Below are 17,968 nucleotides of genomic sequence, written 5' to 3' on the forward strand. Positions count from 1 at the left end.
CTCTCTCTTTCAATATGTAGCTTCTTCCCTTTCTTGCTCTTCCTATTAGTCTGCATTCTATTTTCTTTCCCTTTCACAGTATATGTAGTTTGAAGTTCTCTCTCTTGTTCCACCAGTTAGCTTCCTTCTCCTCCTACTACTCCTTCTACTCCTTCTACTCGTCCTCCTGGTTTTTCTCACCCTCATGCCTTGGCTCTAAGTCCTCCAAGTCGCTCCACTGGTGTCCATTTTTACACTTTCCGCCCCAGAGGTGATTCGCCAAACAGACGCCTTGACGCCCATCCCTCCCCTTCCCCCACATCCTCCTTCCACTCTCAAGGCAGGCCCAACGTGCCGTGCAGTCGGGAAGGAAGGAGGGAAGGAGGGAAGTGACCCGAGATAATAAGATTGAAGGCAAAAGGAGGTAGATGTGACAGGAAGAGAGAGAGAGAGAGAGAGAGAGAGAGAGAGAGAGAGCAGGCCAGATTATAATCACTTCCCTCACCATATGTGCGAAGGAGACCGTGATATTGAACTGCGGAGGAGAATATGAGACGAGGAAGCGAAGGAAGTGAACTGTAGCAAGGAAGGCCGGGACACACACACACACACACACACACACACACACACACACACACACACACACACACACACACACACACACACACACACACACACACACACACACACTGACTGACACATACGAAGGCTTATGCTATTGAGAAACCGGTGTCCCTTTTTTTTCGTATCTTTTTTTCATGGCTTTGCTGGACTAGAGAGAGAGAGAGAGAGAGAGAGAGAGAGAGAGAGAGAGAGAGGACAGTCTTGGGTGGTCGTCAGTGGTCGTCATATGTCAGGACCACTGGGGAGGCTGTGAGGTTGTGGGGTTGCGGGGAAGAAGAGGAGTGGTGGGTTGGGAACGAGGTGCATTACTGGCGTTACAAGTTGGGTGGAGGAGAAGGAGGAAAAGGGAAGGGAAGAGAACGTTTGAGTCTCTCGCGGCGATCTAAGTTAAAGGGTTTTGCGCATTAGTTATTCCCTCGGTATGTGTGTGTGTTTCTTTATTTGGGAGCAGCTACCGGCAATAAAGTCCACGCTTAAGCCGTCAATGAAAGGGGTTGGATGTAAGTACGTACGCAGGTGGAGGAGGAGGAGGAGGAGGAGGAGGGGACGGCAGTGAGAGAAAAGGAGAGGGAAGTGAGAGCTACAGGAGAAATAACACAGTAACGATATCAGACAAAACATGAAAGGAAAGTTGCCATAAAGTTTTTGCACGCAAGAACGCTAAACTCTTTCGCATTCTGGCATTCCTACCTAATGTGCGTGTGATGGTGTCCACGCTGAGAGAAACGAGAAGACGAAAGAGGGGCGAAAAAAAAAGTACTGAGAGAAGGAGAGACAGAGGAAAAAAGAAAAGGAATTATTGCAGGAAGAGACGCAATGGATGGAAATAAAAAAAGTACTGGAGAGAAGGCATAGGAGACAGAAAATGTAAAAGAAGAACTGGGAAGAAGAAAGACGGAGGGAAGAAAAGATGTAATGGAGAACAGACAAGGAGAAAATTTTTAAGAAAGTACTGGGGAGAGACAGGAGGAGGAAAATAAAAACAGTACTGTGGGTAAGGAAGGACAAAGAAAGTACTTGAAGAAAAGAAATTTGAAATGATAAAAAGAAACACCGGAGAGGAGAGACAAGAAAAGTAAAAATAAGAGAAGTACTAAGGGAAGGAAAGGACTGGAGAATTAAGGAAAGAGAGGAAACACTGTAGGAAGAGAGACGGGCAGCGGCAGAGGCATGTGTTGGGTTGGTCATTTTTGGAAACTCGCTTGTCCGTCTGGTAATTGTCGGTCTCCTTAAGGTTACGAGCTCGCTAATGAAGGGCAGGCGGCAGTGCGGACGGGCAGAGAGTGAGAGAGAAAGAGACAGAGAGGGGGAAGGGTAAGGGAAGGGGAGAAAAAGAAGGAGAGGGCATCCGGCAACCTAGGGCTATATACTCTGGTCCACTCCTCCTTCTGCCACTCTCTCATTAAAGCAAATATTTATCGTCTTGTACCTTTTCTCTCTCTCACTCCTCTTTAGTCGTCCCTCCAGGCGCCGTTTGACACCTGTGTATTTTGAACTCATAAAGATAAAGAAAACAACCTTCACACGAATTGTACTTAATATTTTGCTTTTTTGCTCTATAAATGCAGTCTCGTCATCTTTAAATGGACCATGATTGAATTTCGTCAAGGTTATCAAATTTCAAGGATTTTTTTTTTCCTTGTATCCTTATTCTATTGAGTGTTCTGGTTGGAGTACATCACGTGTCCTTCAGCAAACAATACCCTCTTGGCAGCCTTGTCTTGTCTTCTTCTGCTCCTCAATCTGGATCGAAGGCTAAGAGAGTGAAGAGTGTGAAGGAGAGAAGGATTGGACGATATGAGAGGAAGAAAAAGGAGAAAGAAAGTGGTGAAGGAGAAACAGGATAAAAGAAAGTGAGATGTAAGTGGTGATGACGTACGATTGACAGAGAGAGATAGAGAGAGAGAGAGAGAGAGAGAGAGAGAGAGAGAGAGAGAGAGGGAGGACCAGTAGGACATGGAGAAGAATGTATTCTAGGCAAATAAGGGGGTCAAGTCTCTCTTAGGAACGGGAAGGCGGAGGACGAGAAATGGGATATCAGAGAGGCCAAAAGAAAAGTGTGATCGAGTGGCATTTAATAGGCAGGTATGTGAAAGGTAGATCTCTCTCTCTCTCTCTCTCTCTCTCTCTCTCTCTCTCTCTCTCTCTCTCTTTCTCTTTCTCTCTCACCGTATTAAATCCTAACACACGTCCTTTACACCGCCAGCACAATGACACAGTGTTAGTTGATTAGTCTGGCGTATTTTGGATGGCTTCCCAGTATGTTGTCGGGCAAAGAGAGGCCTTAGGGGAGCTTCCTTGACCCATCGCAGCATTAGTCAAGTCGGTGTACCTGTCGGAGGGCTGATGAGGAAGATAAGGGGCATCCAGGTAGTGAACTGACCACGTGATGACTAGTTTGAGGCTCAATATTCTGCCCCTTCATTACTGTGCATCACATCTCTGTTTGCTCTCTCTCTCTCTCTCTCTCTCTCTCTCTCTCTCTCTCTCTCTCTCTCTCTCTCTCTCTCTCTCTCTCTCTCTCTCTCTCTCTCTCTCTCTCTTCACACTTCCTCACCCTCTGTTCCATATAAGGGTAAAGCCTCGAAGATGACTAGAACCCGACCCATTGTTGACCTGTCGTGTGTGTGTGTGTGTGTGTGTGTGTGTGTGTGTGTGTGTGTGTGTGTGTGTGTGTGTCCAGATGTGAATTGTTTGTTCGAAGGACCCGTTGCCCTCTCCTCTTTTGTGCGGAGGGATAAGTAGATGTAAATATATAAGAACGGTGACTAAAAAAAGAGGAGTTATGGATATGTTGAAGTAACTTTTTTATGGGGCAGGTGAAGATTGTATCGAGTGACACGCCGGTGTATCATTCTCTTCGTGGCTGATATGTGAAGAAAAAAATGTAAGGTAAATAAATACTGTAGAAAAAAAAATAGCGTTGAAAAAGGAGACAGACGAAAGGGACAGGAAAGTGGAGAAGAAAAGGAAGAGTCATTTCCTTCCCTTTCTTTTTTATCTTGTTTTCTTCCTCCATAAAAAGATGTATCAGCCCAAACCCAAGAAATCTGATGGGGGGATAAGTATTATTATTCTGTAGATAAAGTAAACAATACGAGGGTTAAGAAAGATACAGTTAGTTCGATTCCTGATGTGTTTTGATACTCATCCCTTGAAGAACATAGTAGGTATAGTAGGAAGATGGGAATCAGAATAAAGTATGTATTTCGGAGCGTATCAGTGACGGGAAATAATCGAAGATAAAAATATATAGTCGGTCAGATTCACGACATGCCTTATTTACTCCTTGAATATCTTAAAACCGTAGAAATCTAACGAAAAAAAAAATACAGTATATGTCAATAAAAAAAATAATAAATCAAATGTAAAAGATTCAAAAGAAAATAATAGGATCAGATACTTACAATTCATCTTACTTAAACCGTTCAAATACTTACATATAACTATCGAAAGGCTGCCAATAGAATGCGAACAAAGCAGAGAGTGTTTCAGAGTCTATCAGTGAAGGCAAAGAGGGAGCATAAACTCACTATCAGCGACGGAAACAATAGCGAAGACTACCGAGGATATAGACCACACACGGACACAGACGGATCCCTTACAGTGGAGATAGGAATCGATGCAGTGCGACGGTGGTGCAGGCAGGCAGGGACAAGGCGGGAGGACAGAGGTAGTGAGACAGGCTGGACAAGGGAGATGGGGGCGAGAAGGCAGGGAGAGAGAGATGCGAAGGCAGGGAGAAGCAGAGAGAGGCGGGCGAGTTACATGGAGCTGGATGAGATGAGAAGGGTCTGTAAGGTCGCGAGGAACGTGATGGATGATGTGGTTGATGCGGTTGATGTTAAGGACCGGACCCAGTGATCGACTACCGGATTCGAAGCTTCAATATCTCGATACCACAGATTCCACATGAGGAGCCACGCATTCCTGTCCCATTGCCCTTCTTGACTCTATTTATTCTCGTTTATATCTACCATACCGTTCCCTCCACACTACACTGCTCCCTCAACTTACTGTTTGATCTTCATAACCTCTTATTGATATTATGGGTGAATTATGCTGGGCTTTCAAAAGATGGATCGCTCTCGAGCCTGGTTTGATTTGCTCTGTCCTCTCTTTGCTCAGTGAACCGCACCACGCGACAGGACCAAACGTGCACTGGTTCGGCTGTCGAGGTCCAGATGCGATCTAAATGTGTTTGTACTTTAGATGTTTTGTGTTTATCTTTTAATGACTGATTGGTTCCGCACACTGCTGCTCATTTGTGGTCGGGTTTTAATTGAGTTTTGCTTATTAGTTTCTTTTTGCTCGCAGTCTTGCCGCTCGTGAATTGGACGAGTCTTTTTTCGTACATTTTTCTTAATTCTTTGGTAATGTGCTTGTGATTGCGAACCATGAGTGACAAGGAGATAAACAGCTGTCATTTATTTTGCCATCTGGAGTGTTAGAAGTTCTGCGTGTGTGTGTGTGTGTGTGTGTGTGTGTGTGTGTGTGTGTGTGTGTGTGTGTGTCTGTTTGATCTGCTGCAGTCTCTGACGAGACAGCCAGACGTTACCCTACGGAACGAGCTCAGAGCTCATTATTTCCGATCTTCGGATAGGCCTGAGACCCGGCACACACCACACACCGGGACAACAAGGTCACAACTCCTCGATTTACATCCCGTACCTACTCACTGCTAGGTGAACAGGGGCTACACGTGAAAGGAGACACACCCAAATATCTCCACCCGGCCGGGGAATCGAATCCCGTCCTCTGGCTTGTGAAGCCAGCGCTCTGTGTGTGTGTGTGTGTGTGTGTGTGTGTGTGTGTGTGTGTGTGTGTGTGTGTGTGTGTGTGTGTGTGTGTGTGTGTGTGTGTGTGTGTGTGTGTGTGTGTGTTTCCTTTCTCCCTCACATACCTTACCCTTCCCATACACACTCTTACAGCCTCCCCCCACCCCTTGGTCAGACTTGTTCAGGCCACCCACCATCGCCACCCACTTTTACCGCCTTTAATTACTACTCATCGCCGTCACCTGCCGCTGCCTCACCTGTTCACGCGTCATCGCCCGCGTTAATCACCTTCAAGACTCTCTGTGATTCTCGGCTCCATTATGCGATTGTATCATCATCATCTTCAACCTTCACCACCTCCACTACCAGCAACCACACCCGCCCACCTCATCTCCCTCTACCACTAATAAGACCACCAACTGTTACCTTTCTCCACCACTGCCAACACCTACACCTGTTCCTCTTTCTTTCCTCCACCATCTTCGCCGTAGTACTGTCCCACCTCTTCTCTTTTTTTTTTTTTTATCTTTCTCTTTCTTTCTCTCTACCACTACCACTACCACCACCACCACCACCACCGGCTGTATAAACCAGGACTCACAGACAGGCGCAGAGTTCGAGCCGCCCCACAAGTCCCCAAATGACCACTCCTTTACACCTCCCCTGCGACCACTTGTGCTGACTCTGACCCAGACGGCAGCACCCTCCCATTACCACCCACCAGTGCCCCCATTATCACCTGGCTCCCTCCCGCCATTAACATAGTACAGTTTACTTTACAGTCTCACCCTCCACTTCTCTTCCATCCTCCCGCCGCCTGGCAACGCTAATGCAGCTGCAAGGAGTGAGAATCGGTATCTACTCCTGGTATCTCACTTCTTGGTTCCTAGATGGTGTGTTATGATAGAGTTTTCGTGGGTTACATAAATAAATGCCTCTTCTGATGTTTTTAGGGATATGTTTATGGATGATGGAGGACAGACTAATGTATTCTGTAAAGGGACTATCACGTAAAGGTCTCATGGCTTCTTACAGCTTCCTTTGCCTTCTTAAGTTATGTTCTGGATGGTTTAAGATAGACCATGACAGGTTGAGCTTAGTTATAGAGTATAATCCAGCCAGAACTGACAAGCATTAATCTCATCTAACCAATCCTTAATCACGTCAGAAGTAGCGTGGAGGGCTGATTTTTATACGCTATCTTTTTTTGCTACACTCAAATCCTTTCCGGTATTTTTTGCGTCTTCAGTAAGGCTTTATAAGTTCAACACCGGTGATAGGAGCGACAGGTGATGGAAGTGACAGGAAGTGGTCGAGCTAGAAAAGGTTCTTTAGTGTCTGGCAATGGCCCATATTTTGAAATACTTACTCGTTGCACCTTGACTATTTTCAAAGGGCTCTAGTTGAATTGACACGAATTTCTAAGGATGTTTTTGTATTTCTATTGAAATGTTAATAAGTTTTCTGCATTATCTAAAGGACAAATACTCTAGAACTCGGCTAATCGTCTCTTAGAACTCGGTTAATCGTCTCTGTTGTCTTTGAAAATAGACGCGGTGAGAGAGGGAAGCGTTTCTGAATATGGCGCTATATCACAGGATGAAAGAGTGCACAGAGAGTTGTAGTCTAAAACCACACAAGAAAAGACACTACAAAGCAATGTAACGTAACGCACACGAAAATGCACAAGAGAAACAGAATGACCAGCAACTTAATGGCGGCTTTGAAGTAGTCAGCAGTCAGAACACGAGGACACGAAGTACATAAAAGTGGCCTTCGTCATTACGTGAGATGTTTGTTTTACACATTAACATTCATCCACTAAGAGAGAGAGAGAGAGAGAGAGAGAGAGAGAGAGAGAGAGAGAGAGAGAGAGAGAGAGAGAGAGAGAGAGAGACGTAGGGGGTTGATGGGAAGAGTTAATGTGGAGTGAATATTCCGCTCACTGAGGAGGAAGAAGGTGGAGTATAAGGAAGGAAAGAGGCAGAGAGGGAGGGTAGGTCTGGCAGCTTAATGAGTGACGGGCGCGAGTTTTTGCTTCACTCCGCTCGATGGGAACTGCGATAAGCCTGCCTTGTTTGCCCAGCCACTTAAGGAAATCACGGTCCCTGGAGAGGAGGAAGGAGAAGAAAGGGGAAGAAGGAGCGGCAGTAGGAGAAGAGGGACCAGAGAAGAGAAAGCCGAGCCGGAACTACTATGAACAAAAGAGTTAGCTCATCTCGTGTCAGGAAGCTGGAGTAGAGAATTAGGGAAGGAAGTGAGGAAACATGAATAGTGATAAAATTATGGCGTTAGGAGTAAATTAGGATAAGAATATTTATGTAGTTATCTTTTAAAACATATTCAAATTATCTTTAACACTTACATTAAATTTTCTTACATGTAGCTGCATTATGCTTATGATCTCAAATACTGTTCTCTCGCTATCTATTTATGTGTTCCTAATAGCACTGAATATTTAAAAGTGTAATGATAAGCGTGCCATGCCGGAAAAAAAATAACTAAAATTAAAGCATTCGTATTTTTACCATGTTGAATATAGATACCAGGTGTAGGAAAATTAACTTGAAACGTTGAAGGAATGTTGGATACACATACTTGAGATTTTTCTTATGTTGTTGGCAAGGTATGAGTGGTTTTGGCAGAAGGAGAAAGAGGAGGAGGAGAAGGAGAAGGAGAAGGAGAAGGAGAAGTAAAAAGAGGAGGAGGAGGAGAAGGAAGAGGAGGAGGAAGAGAAGGTGGAGGAGGAGGACAAAGATGACGAGAAAAATGAGAAGAATGAAAAAGAATGTGGATGAGAAAGTGCATGAAGAGAACAAGGAGTAGTAAGAGGGTGGAAGGGCTGCTTTGAAGGAGTAGAGGAGGAGGAGGGACAGAAGAGAGCAAGGCGGAGCGGTAAGAAGAATAATTAATTGACATTTAGGTGTGAATGGACTTCCTTGTGCGGCTTGTGTGGTGTGTGGACATTCTTCACTGTGTCCACATGTCCTGTTGACACACACACACACACACACACACACACACACACACACACACACACACACACACACACACACACACGTATGTACACTGCAATTATGAGTCGAGGCTTAATCATAATAATACAACCGCAGATCTTTTTCTGTTAATTTGCAGTACTCGAGAAAAAAAAATAGTTACTCATCTGCCTGTTTAGTGTTTCATGAAGATGCATTTGATAGTGAAAGCAGTATATGTTACACTGAATGTCTCTGCCGCTCTCCACGCCCTCTTAACACACACACACACACACACACACACACACACACACACACACACACACACAGGAAGAAGGAAGATGAAGTGAAAAGGAAGGTGTATAAGCAGCTAAAAACTAACGTGGTGGAAGGAAGTTGTTTGAAAAGAAGGAGGTGTAATAGCAGGTAAAAAATCACTCTTATCTTGCAAACCGGATGGGAGAAAAGTTTGAAAGTTTTTGAGACACTGATTCTCTCTCTCTCTCTCTCTCTCTCTCTCTCTCTCTCTCTCTCTCTCTCTCTCTCTCTCTCTCTCTCTCTCTCTCTCATCATGACGACTGATTGATGGAGTCTCTAATGACTTCCAACTGTTAACTCTAATTGCATTTCTTCACCGTCTGATGGAACCTCGTCATCAGGAGATAAGAAGGACCTCATCTCTTCAAGGGTGAGACTCATCTTTCTCCGTCGCCGCCCTGAGAAACAGTAATGCTCTGAAGTAAAAGTGACGTGGTGAATCAAAGTACAAATCACTTCCTGTCGCCTCGTCGCTGCGTTATGTCTGTCTACTTAAGTCACCGCTGCTCACTGCTTCGTTTTCTTTGCTGAGCTCGGCCGGGCTGGGCTGGCGGGAGAGAGTTGGTGTTGCGCCTGGGAGGGAAGGACGGGATGAAGGGAGGCAAAAGTAAAGAAAGATAAGGATTATGAAAGTCATCTTCCCTCCTCTCTTTCTTTCTTCATTTTTTTTCTTCCCCTTCTATTCTTTGTCCACCTTTGTCACTTTTTTGTATTTCAACAGATACTCTCGAAATAGATCGCTGCTTTTATGTGGTACTTCTTTTATATTTGTAAATTTGTTAGTTTTTACGTATAACATCCGTACATCTGCAATAATAAAGACATCAGTGATATTATTGAGGGACTACAGGTCATAATCACACACATACCAAGGAGAAACTAATATAATAAATAACCATATTCTAATATCAATAATGTTGATGGATAATAGGTGAGGAAATGCTAGTCTCGATAACTTTGATTGCATGAAATATACCAAGAAGAAACTAGTGTAATGACCGTACTTGCAAAATGATAATGATGACAGCAATGACAATAAAGAATAAATAAGAAGCAAATATCACAAGAAGGAAGAAGAGACGGGATACCAAAAAAGATGCTGTAATACGCAGAAGCAGAGAAGGGACTCATGAGGCAGGCAGGGGCCAACAGGGGGAGGAGACAGAGAAGAAGGGTGACACCTGCTGGCGATAACACCTACTACCTGTATTCCCTAAGCTTCTCACACCCAGACAAGGGCCTCTCAGCCTCCCGCGGGCGATGTGACTCTAGATTACGTCGCCCACACCCTCGCCGAGGCACCAGACACTCCTCCTGACAGCGGGAGATGGTTTCCGAATCACAGGGGGCGAGGAGCAGCTGCGTATAGATCCCTGATACTGAGACTTCGAGATGGATTCAGACAGGCTTAGCTGGATGAACGATGCTGCTCGAGGACTGTTAACCCCTTGAGTTCCATGACGTGTTTCCATATTCATTGTGGATACTATTTGGTGATTTTCTACACCTTCAGAACTCATGTGGGGGATTGAAATAGTGAAGACTGTGGCCATTAATCTTCTGCCTCCATAGACCCTTGCTAATGTCAATAAAATGGTCTAATGGTTCACAAAACTCAAGGTAATAATGTGTCCTAGTACTGAAAGGGGTTAATGCCTCTTTTCTTGTCGTTCCCAGTTGATCTTTGCACCAAATTTACTGTACTTTGCGGAACTCTGCCTTTGAAAGATCGGGATAGATTCAGACAGGCATAGTTGGATGAATGGTTCTGCTCGAGGACTGTTAAATGATTCGTTTCTTGTCGTTCCCAGCCGATCTTTGCATCACATTTAAGCTGTTCGGTGTGGGATAGTCTGCTATTGATAACTTGCGATTGATTTGGACAGAATCAAATGCAGGACTGATTGGAAATTAGAGGACTTTTAGATCCCTTATTCCTTGTTCACAGTCGATCTTGAAACCAGGTTCTAGCTACTTCATGTGGAGAACTTCCCTGTTGATATTTTGTGATCCATTCAGATAAACAGGTAGAAGGCTGTTAGGTACTTCGTTCCGTGTCTTTCCCGGTCAATCGCACCATCAAATTCAAGCTACTTAGTTTTATCTCCGATCTGGTGGCGAGAAACACGGTGGTGGTAGTGGCGGTAGGCAGAAACACGGCGAGGCAAGTCAGCGGCGAGTGTAAAGAACCAAGTAGTTTAGTTTAGGAGCCAGTCTTGTGGAATGTTGTCTTAGCAGTGAAGTGGCCAGAGTGACGTGCGAGAGAGAGAGAGAGAGAGAGAGAGAGAGAGAGAGAGAGAGAGAGAGAGAGAGAGAGTCTGTTCCGAGGTAGTATGTTAATGTGGAGTTCGTGAGGTGATAGTGAAGGGTTGAGGGAGGTGCAGAGGTGGCAGGAGGAGGGAAAAGTGACGGGAGAGAGTGACAACCTACATGGGCTTCCAGGGAGGCGAGAAGATGGACTGAGACTCAGACTACATCCATTTGGTAGACCAGAGAGTGAAAGAGAGAAAAAAAAGTGAATCGATAAGGAGATAAAAGCGTGAGATGCGAGTCACCATTAGAGAGAGAGAGAGAGAGAGAGAGAGAGAGAGTGTATGGCTTCTTAAATCTTCTTAATATCTCGTGGAAATCTGTGGTAAGTGAGCTTTTAAATCATAGATTCCTGGAAGAATAATTAAGCTGTCTTAAACATAAACAGGAGAGAATAAACGTCACCATCTCTCTCTCTCTCTCTCTCTCTCTCTCTCTCTCTCTCTCTCTCAATATGAAACGCCTATCATTAGTAATAGAAATAGTAATAGTACCAGTAATAGTAGAAGTAGTAGTAGTAGTAGTAGTAGTAGTAGTAGTAGTAGTAGTAGTAACCGCTACAGCTTCCGGATAGATGCTTGTAGTTGATTTGGTCTTTTTCATCATAACTTTCACAACCCGACGAGTCCTTAGAGGGAGGCAGGCAGCGATAAGGGCCGGGGGGTCACTGAGGGGCTGAGAGAAGGGACCGGGGACGCTGCGCAGACAAATGAGCCTTGTGAAAAATGACACACAACACTGTCTTGCACTTTATGGACGCCGTGATGGCCATTAACACACACACACACACACACACACACACACACACACACACACATACTATCCACTGCATATTTGTCTTTGCTCATATTTTGACGTAAATACTCATATGCTATTTCATTTTCAAATCAGTCTAGTCTATCCTGTTAATATAATGGTAAGGTTAATTCTTCCTCATCCCTTTTTTTTAACCCCTTGAATATGATGAAGCTTTTCCACATTCATTCTGCTTACTGTTTGGTGATTTTGTATAGCTTCAGAAACTTGTGTTGGGTATTAAAATAGTGAAGACTCTGGCCATTAATCTTCTGACCTCCATAGACCCTTCCTAATATCAATAAAATGGTCTAATCGTACGCAAATCTCAAGGTAAAAATGTGTTCCAGTATTGAAGGGCTTAATAATGGTTTGAGTTAGTGGTTAGTTTCACATTTCTCCTCTCTCCTTCTTCTAAGATATGTGGTAATAAGAATCCTTGAAATATAATAGGTAGAGTTATGCAAAGGGATGAATGATTGGTATAGGCAGGCATATCTTATACAAAGACTTGCAGCTTTACTTATGTTATGTTGTCACTATGTCTAATACAGAAGTAATGGGAGAATATATTGCATAACTGATGATTGGAATAAACCTTTTTTCAATGTTGTTATATATCTTTATGCTTTTATATTCTTACGAAGGCTTGAAAAACGAATACTAGAGGGAGAATACTATAAATACCTCACTACTGAGCAGAACGAACGGGTAAATGCAAGACCATCTGTAGAATTTATTTAAATACAATATCACGCATTCTTCCATTTATGTGACGGTTAACTAGCAAACCGAGCTCATTCCAAACACTGCTACACTACTCTCTACACAAACCATTGCATCTCCTTCCAGACAACATCACACATCCAAACCATTCGATCCCATTCCATACATTAACACACATCCATCTATCCAAACAATTCCATCACACATCAATCTATCCAAACCATTCCATCCACTTCCATACAGCATCACTCATCCATCTATCCTAACCATTCCATCCCTTCCAGACAGTATCACATGTCTATCCAAACCATTCCATCCCATTCCATACAGCATCACACATCCTTTTATCCAAACCATTCCATCCCAATACGTCATCACACATTTTCCCATCCACGTGACCCTTGACTAACAAACCGTCACTCTTCCTTCCAGACCTGCGCCGGTATTTCCAGGAGCCTCCATACTCACAGTCGGTGCCGCTTGAGCAACATGTGGAGCTACGGTGCCTGCCTCCCCTGGGCCGCCCGCATCCCACCGTCACGTGGCTCAAGGACAGCGTGCCCATTGACCTGGAGAAGCAACCCAGCTACAAGTGAGTGTCAGAGAGAGAGAGAGAGAGATGGGGGTGGAGGGGGCGAGGCTGTGAAGGAACATTTGGGGTCTTAAGAAGGTCAGAGACAGCATAAAGGAAGGAATTGAAAGAGAAGAAAGAATCCACATAAAAGATAGGATTTGATGATGGAAGAAAGAGAATGAGAAGTATGAGAGAGAGAAAGGAATATAGAAGCAAAATAAACTAAATTCGAGAGAGAGAGAGAGAGAGAGAGAGAGAGAGAGAGAGAGAGAGAGAGAGAGAGAGAGAGAGAGAGAGAGAGAGATTATCGATAATTCTAAGCTTAAAAAAAACACACAGCAGCAAAAAGAGAAAAGAAAAGAAAAAAACACTTTATTCCACGCCAGTGATTGAAGGTAGCGCCAAAAGGAGTGACGCTGAAAAATCGTAAAATCTAACGTTTATCTTTCCTGGATCTTATGAAATAGCGCTCGTCTGTCTTTCTCCTTCAGGATATCCTCAGAGGGGTCCTTGCTGATTCTGTCTGCTCGGCCTGAGGACTCTGCCAACTACACGTGCGAGGCGGAGAACGTAGCTGCCAAGAGGGTGTCGGAACCTGCCATTCTGAAGGTCTACGGTAAGTTTGTGGCTCGTGTTCAGAAAAGCTTCGCTATCTTATTCCTCTCACCACGACTCTTTTCAAAGGCTACGTTGATGATTAGCCAGCTTCTCTAGAGTGTTTCTCCTCTTAATAAGGTAGAAATCTTGTTAGTCTCTCGCTAGAATCATAAAAAAAAAAACTAACTTGGAAACATGTGTCTTGAATTGGAGCCGTTTGTAAGTAGTGGAGGTGCGCGTAGTTGTTTCAAAATATGGTCGTTAGTGTGTGTGTGTGTGTGTGTGTGTGTGTGTGTGTGTGTGTGTGTGTGTAATTCACCTCGGTCGTCTGCTGGTCACCCAGCCAGTCTTCCCATTACATCCCAGCGAGCTCAGAGCTCATAGTGTGTGTGTGTGTGTGTGTGTGTGTGTGTGTGTGTGTGTGTGTGTGTGTGTGTGTAGAAGTGTTCTCGTCTTTATAACTGTGTCTTTTCTCTCTGAGATGGCGCCGCTCTATGAGACGTACGGCTACGACGGTTGAGAGAGAGAGAGAGAGAGAGAGAGAGAGAGAGAGAGAGTGTGTGTGTGTGTGTGTGTGTGTGTGTGTGTGTGTGTGTGTGTGTGTGTGTGTGTGTGTGTGTGTGTGTGTGTGTGTGTGTGTGTGTTAAGGTCATATCCTTCTCTAGGAAATCGTAAATCAATCACTTCTTCCTGAATGGGAGTCGGCCATAATATTTTCCAACTTTACTGTATCTTCACCTCCTTCCTCCACCTTTTCTTCTCCTCCCTCTCCATCCTCCTTCTGCTTCTCCTCCTCGTCTTTTCTATCATCTTCTATTTCCTCTCCTCCTTTTCCTGTTTTCTTCCTGTGCTCCTCTTCTTTCCCCTCCCCTCTTCTTCTTCCTTGGGCCGGAAGATGAGGGTTCGTGGGGGAGTGGAGGACGCGCGGGGCTTCTCTTATTGCCAGGTGTTCTTTTGGTGCTTCTGTTCTCGCTTGGCTTCCTTCTGAGTGTGTGCATGTTAATTAACGGGTCGAGGCGGGGCGGTGGGTGAGGGGAGAGGAGGCCGCTGTGTCCCCGCTGGTCCTCTCTGAGGTAGGACACGGTTCGTTAAATCAGACGTGTCCTGAAGCCAAGTTAGGAGAGGTGTCGTTAGAGAGGGCTCGTCCCTTCCACCCAAACTCCTACAGACACTGCGACACTTTTTTTTCTTTTGTTTCTTTCTCTTTGTTTCTCTCCCTATGTATTATTTTCTCTTGGTCATCGTGAGATACAGCTTTGTTGTTGCTGTTATTATTGCTGATGGTTGCAGTGGTGGTGGTGGTGCAAGACGTTCTAATGAGGAGCGACTAACGGTTCCTGGCAGCAAGCAGTCCTGCAGTGTGAGAGCTAAGGGAGAGGGAGTGTTGGGGGAGCAAGTTGTCGTAGGGAGACGTGCGCGGCATGTATGAGTCTTCCCTGACCATTGACGAAGATGGGCTTAAGATACGGCACGGCGAAGAGATGGCTGTATCTTTTTTTGTGCGTGTGTCAGTGCATCGCACACATGTCCGTCGCAGCTGTTGTATCTGATGGGCAGCCATTGTGCAGCGTCCAGCGCTGACCAGTGTTCCGCCAAAGGATGGATGCTTGCATGTCGAACAGATTAATACATATTACTTGAGGCACATCTTCGAGCCTGACAGGCGGGATGTCGGGCTGAAGAGGTTGTGGGGAGAAGCGGGATAGAGCACAGCCTGGCCCGCTGAGGCCGCCGAGAGCCATTCATCACGTGGAGTGTCAGAGAGGAACACCGTGAGGCGGGCTGACCACTAACACACCGCCATCATTATCTGTGTGTGTGTGTGTGTGTGTGTGTGTGTGTGTGTGTGTGTGTGTGTGTGTGTGTGTGTGTGTGTGTGTGTGTGAACGCACTTGATGGTCCTGCTGATGTGCCCAGTACCGCCAGGAGCCGCCTTGTGATGCCTGACGTGACGTCGTTAGTGTGAACACAGGCGGCCATCGCTCACTAGTGGTGAGGCGCTGCTTAATGTTGTGGCTGCCAGGCTCAGCTGGCTTGTAACAGAGAGCGCAGGGACCGTGTGGCTGTCAGGGGACGAGCAATGAAGCATAATCATTATATATATTTTAAGAAGATCTGAATATTTTTCCTGTTACGTATAGACAAGATCACTAATATCATAGGACTTAAATATCTCACGCGTCTGGCTCTGCACGGCGTCTGACCTGATGCCCTTCGTAATCACCGTGGTCAGGGGTCGCCGCTCTATGGGGGGCGCGAGGGACTGTTTGTAGCAATTCTTGTGATAATTCTACTGAAGACGAACTGCCGACACTGACAGCTGCCATTATTTCTCGTCATCCCTCCCTTCCTTATAGGCTTGCATCGGCTCGCCATTTTTAAGCTCCCACCCTCTCGCTCCCTCTCTTCCTGTCCCATTCATCACTGACCACTTCCAGACATCCGAGACCCGTTTTATGTAGAAATCCTCCTGATAATGAGTACGGCATGTGGTCATTAGAGAATATGACTGTGTTCTCTGGGATTCCCTTCAGACAGACAGAGAGAGAGAGAGAGAGAGAGAGAGAGAGGAGGTGTTCTCTCTCTTCTCTCCCCTCACCCTCAAGCAGCACGAGGCAGGAAGAGAGACAGGTGAGGCGGTGACGAATTCCCGAGGGAGTGGGTGAATCTGCGACCGTGAGTGGCGGGGCGTGTCGAGGTGTGAGGGGCGGCCCGAGGGAGAGCGAGGCAGAAGGGGAAGATTCCTGCACCTTCACTACATTCAAAGGGCATATTCCTCATCTCTCTCTCTCTCTCTCTCTCTCTCTCTCTCTCTCTCTCTCTCTCTCTCTGGATCCTATACGTTATTGCATACCTCTTTTTATATTGATTGTATTTTTTAATATTCTTTCCAATATCCAGTTTGTTCGTACGTCAGTCTAAGCCCTTCGTGTTTCATTTCTGTCCGTTTTGTTTTCATCTAAATCCATCATACCTACAGTAAATGTTTTGTAATCATGCCTTTTTCTTTCTTCGAAACATCCCACTCCTTCCTCTTTCTTGTAAGTCTCCAATACACTTTACACGTCTTTCCTTGGCTTATAACACTTATCTCTTGCCTTCTTTCTCTTCTAACATATTTCCCATGCCTTCCTCTCTCTTCTAATATTCCTCTCACGCCTTTCTCTCTCCTCTGACACTCCTCTTACGCTTTTATGCCTCCTCTAACACATGTGCCACGCCTTCATCTCTTTTTAAAACTCCTTCCACGCCTTCATGCCTTCCGCAAACACTCACTGACTATTTCACCCACACCGTCTCTCTTTTTCACGCATAACACAAGCACATATAACCACTCATTCGCCAACTCATCAACTCACACTGAAAACCACTCACTAACTCACTCACTCACTCTTTCTCGCCCAGCCACACTCATTCACTCATTCAGTCGCATTGATTCCGCCATATCTTTGACGGCCACATGATTATAACCATTCCATTAACATCTAAATATCCAGTTGATGGGATTTAGAGCATTTTACGGTTTCCGGACGCAAAGTTTCAAATAGGAGTTTATTTTACCACTGCGTGTAATATTTCGCCTTTGGAGTTAAAGGTGAGATGTAGGTGGGGTGATAGGTCACAAGGACCGACACCCAAGTGGGCTTTTTTTCTGTTTTATAGCTGGTGACCTTTCTACATAAAAAAAAATAAGGAAGAGGGAATTTAGTAAGCTGGGAGGCTATTAATGAAAACAATGTTACTTTGAAATCAGAGTAATGAATAGAATGATAAATGATTTTCTCTTTTATGGAAGAAACGGTGTCAGAGAGAATGGTTGGAGGGAGGGAAATGTCCTGAGAGGGGAAAAAATGAGAGAGAGAGAGAGAGAGAGAGAGAGAGAGAGAGAGAGAGAGAGAGAGAGAGATGAAACGAACAGACGGTGGGAGGAACGTTTAAAAACTGTATAGATAGAAAAGTGAGGAACTAAGGAAGTGAATAATGCAAACGATAAAGACAATAAAAAGTCGGAAGAATGTAACAACACGAAACGAGAAGAAATGAATAAGAGAAAGGCGACAAAGGAGGAAATTATGAAAAGAAACTGGAAAAAAATGGTAAAATAGAAATAAAAATACAGTGGATATAGAAGAATCGGGAGAATGCAAGAGAGCACACGAAGAAGGATGAAATAGAAGATGGAGAAGGAGGAGATAAAGAGAAAGTCACCAAGGAAGGAAATTATAAATAGAAATTGACGGGTCTGCCAGCTTCGGATTCACCACTTTGAAAGGGAATTGGTCTTTTATTTC

The 17,968-nt window shown here is 44.8% G+C and overlaps 1 protein-coding gene across 6 annotated transcripts in view; it reads left to right on the top strand.

Annotated features, from left to right (window-relative positions):
* The window catches only part of LOC123498554 (netrin receptor UNC5C-like), a 397,723-nt gene that overhangs the window by 349,980 nt on the left and 29,775 nt on the right, over positions 1–17,968 (top strand). For all 6 annotated transcript variants that reach the window (XM_045245754.1, XM_045245758.1, XM_045245756.1 and 3 more), the window contains exons 5-6: positions 12,938–13,097; positions 13,571–13,695. In XM_045245754.1, the coding sequence (XP_045101689.1) occupies positions 12,938–13,097; positions 13,571–13,695 (285 nt within the window). The remainder of the gene's footprint in view (positions 1–12,937; positions 13,098–13,570; positions 13,696–17,968) is intronic.

Source organism: Portunus trituberculatus, chromosome 48 (assembly GCF_017591435.1).
Source record: "Portunus trituberculatus isolate SZX2019 chromosome 48, ASM1759143v1, whole genome shotgun sequence".
Taxonomy (NCBI): Eukaryota; Metazoa; Arthropoda; class Malacostraca; order Decapoda; family Portunidae; genus Portunus; species Portunus trituberculatus.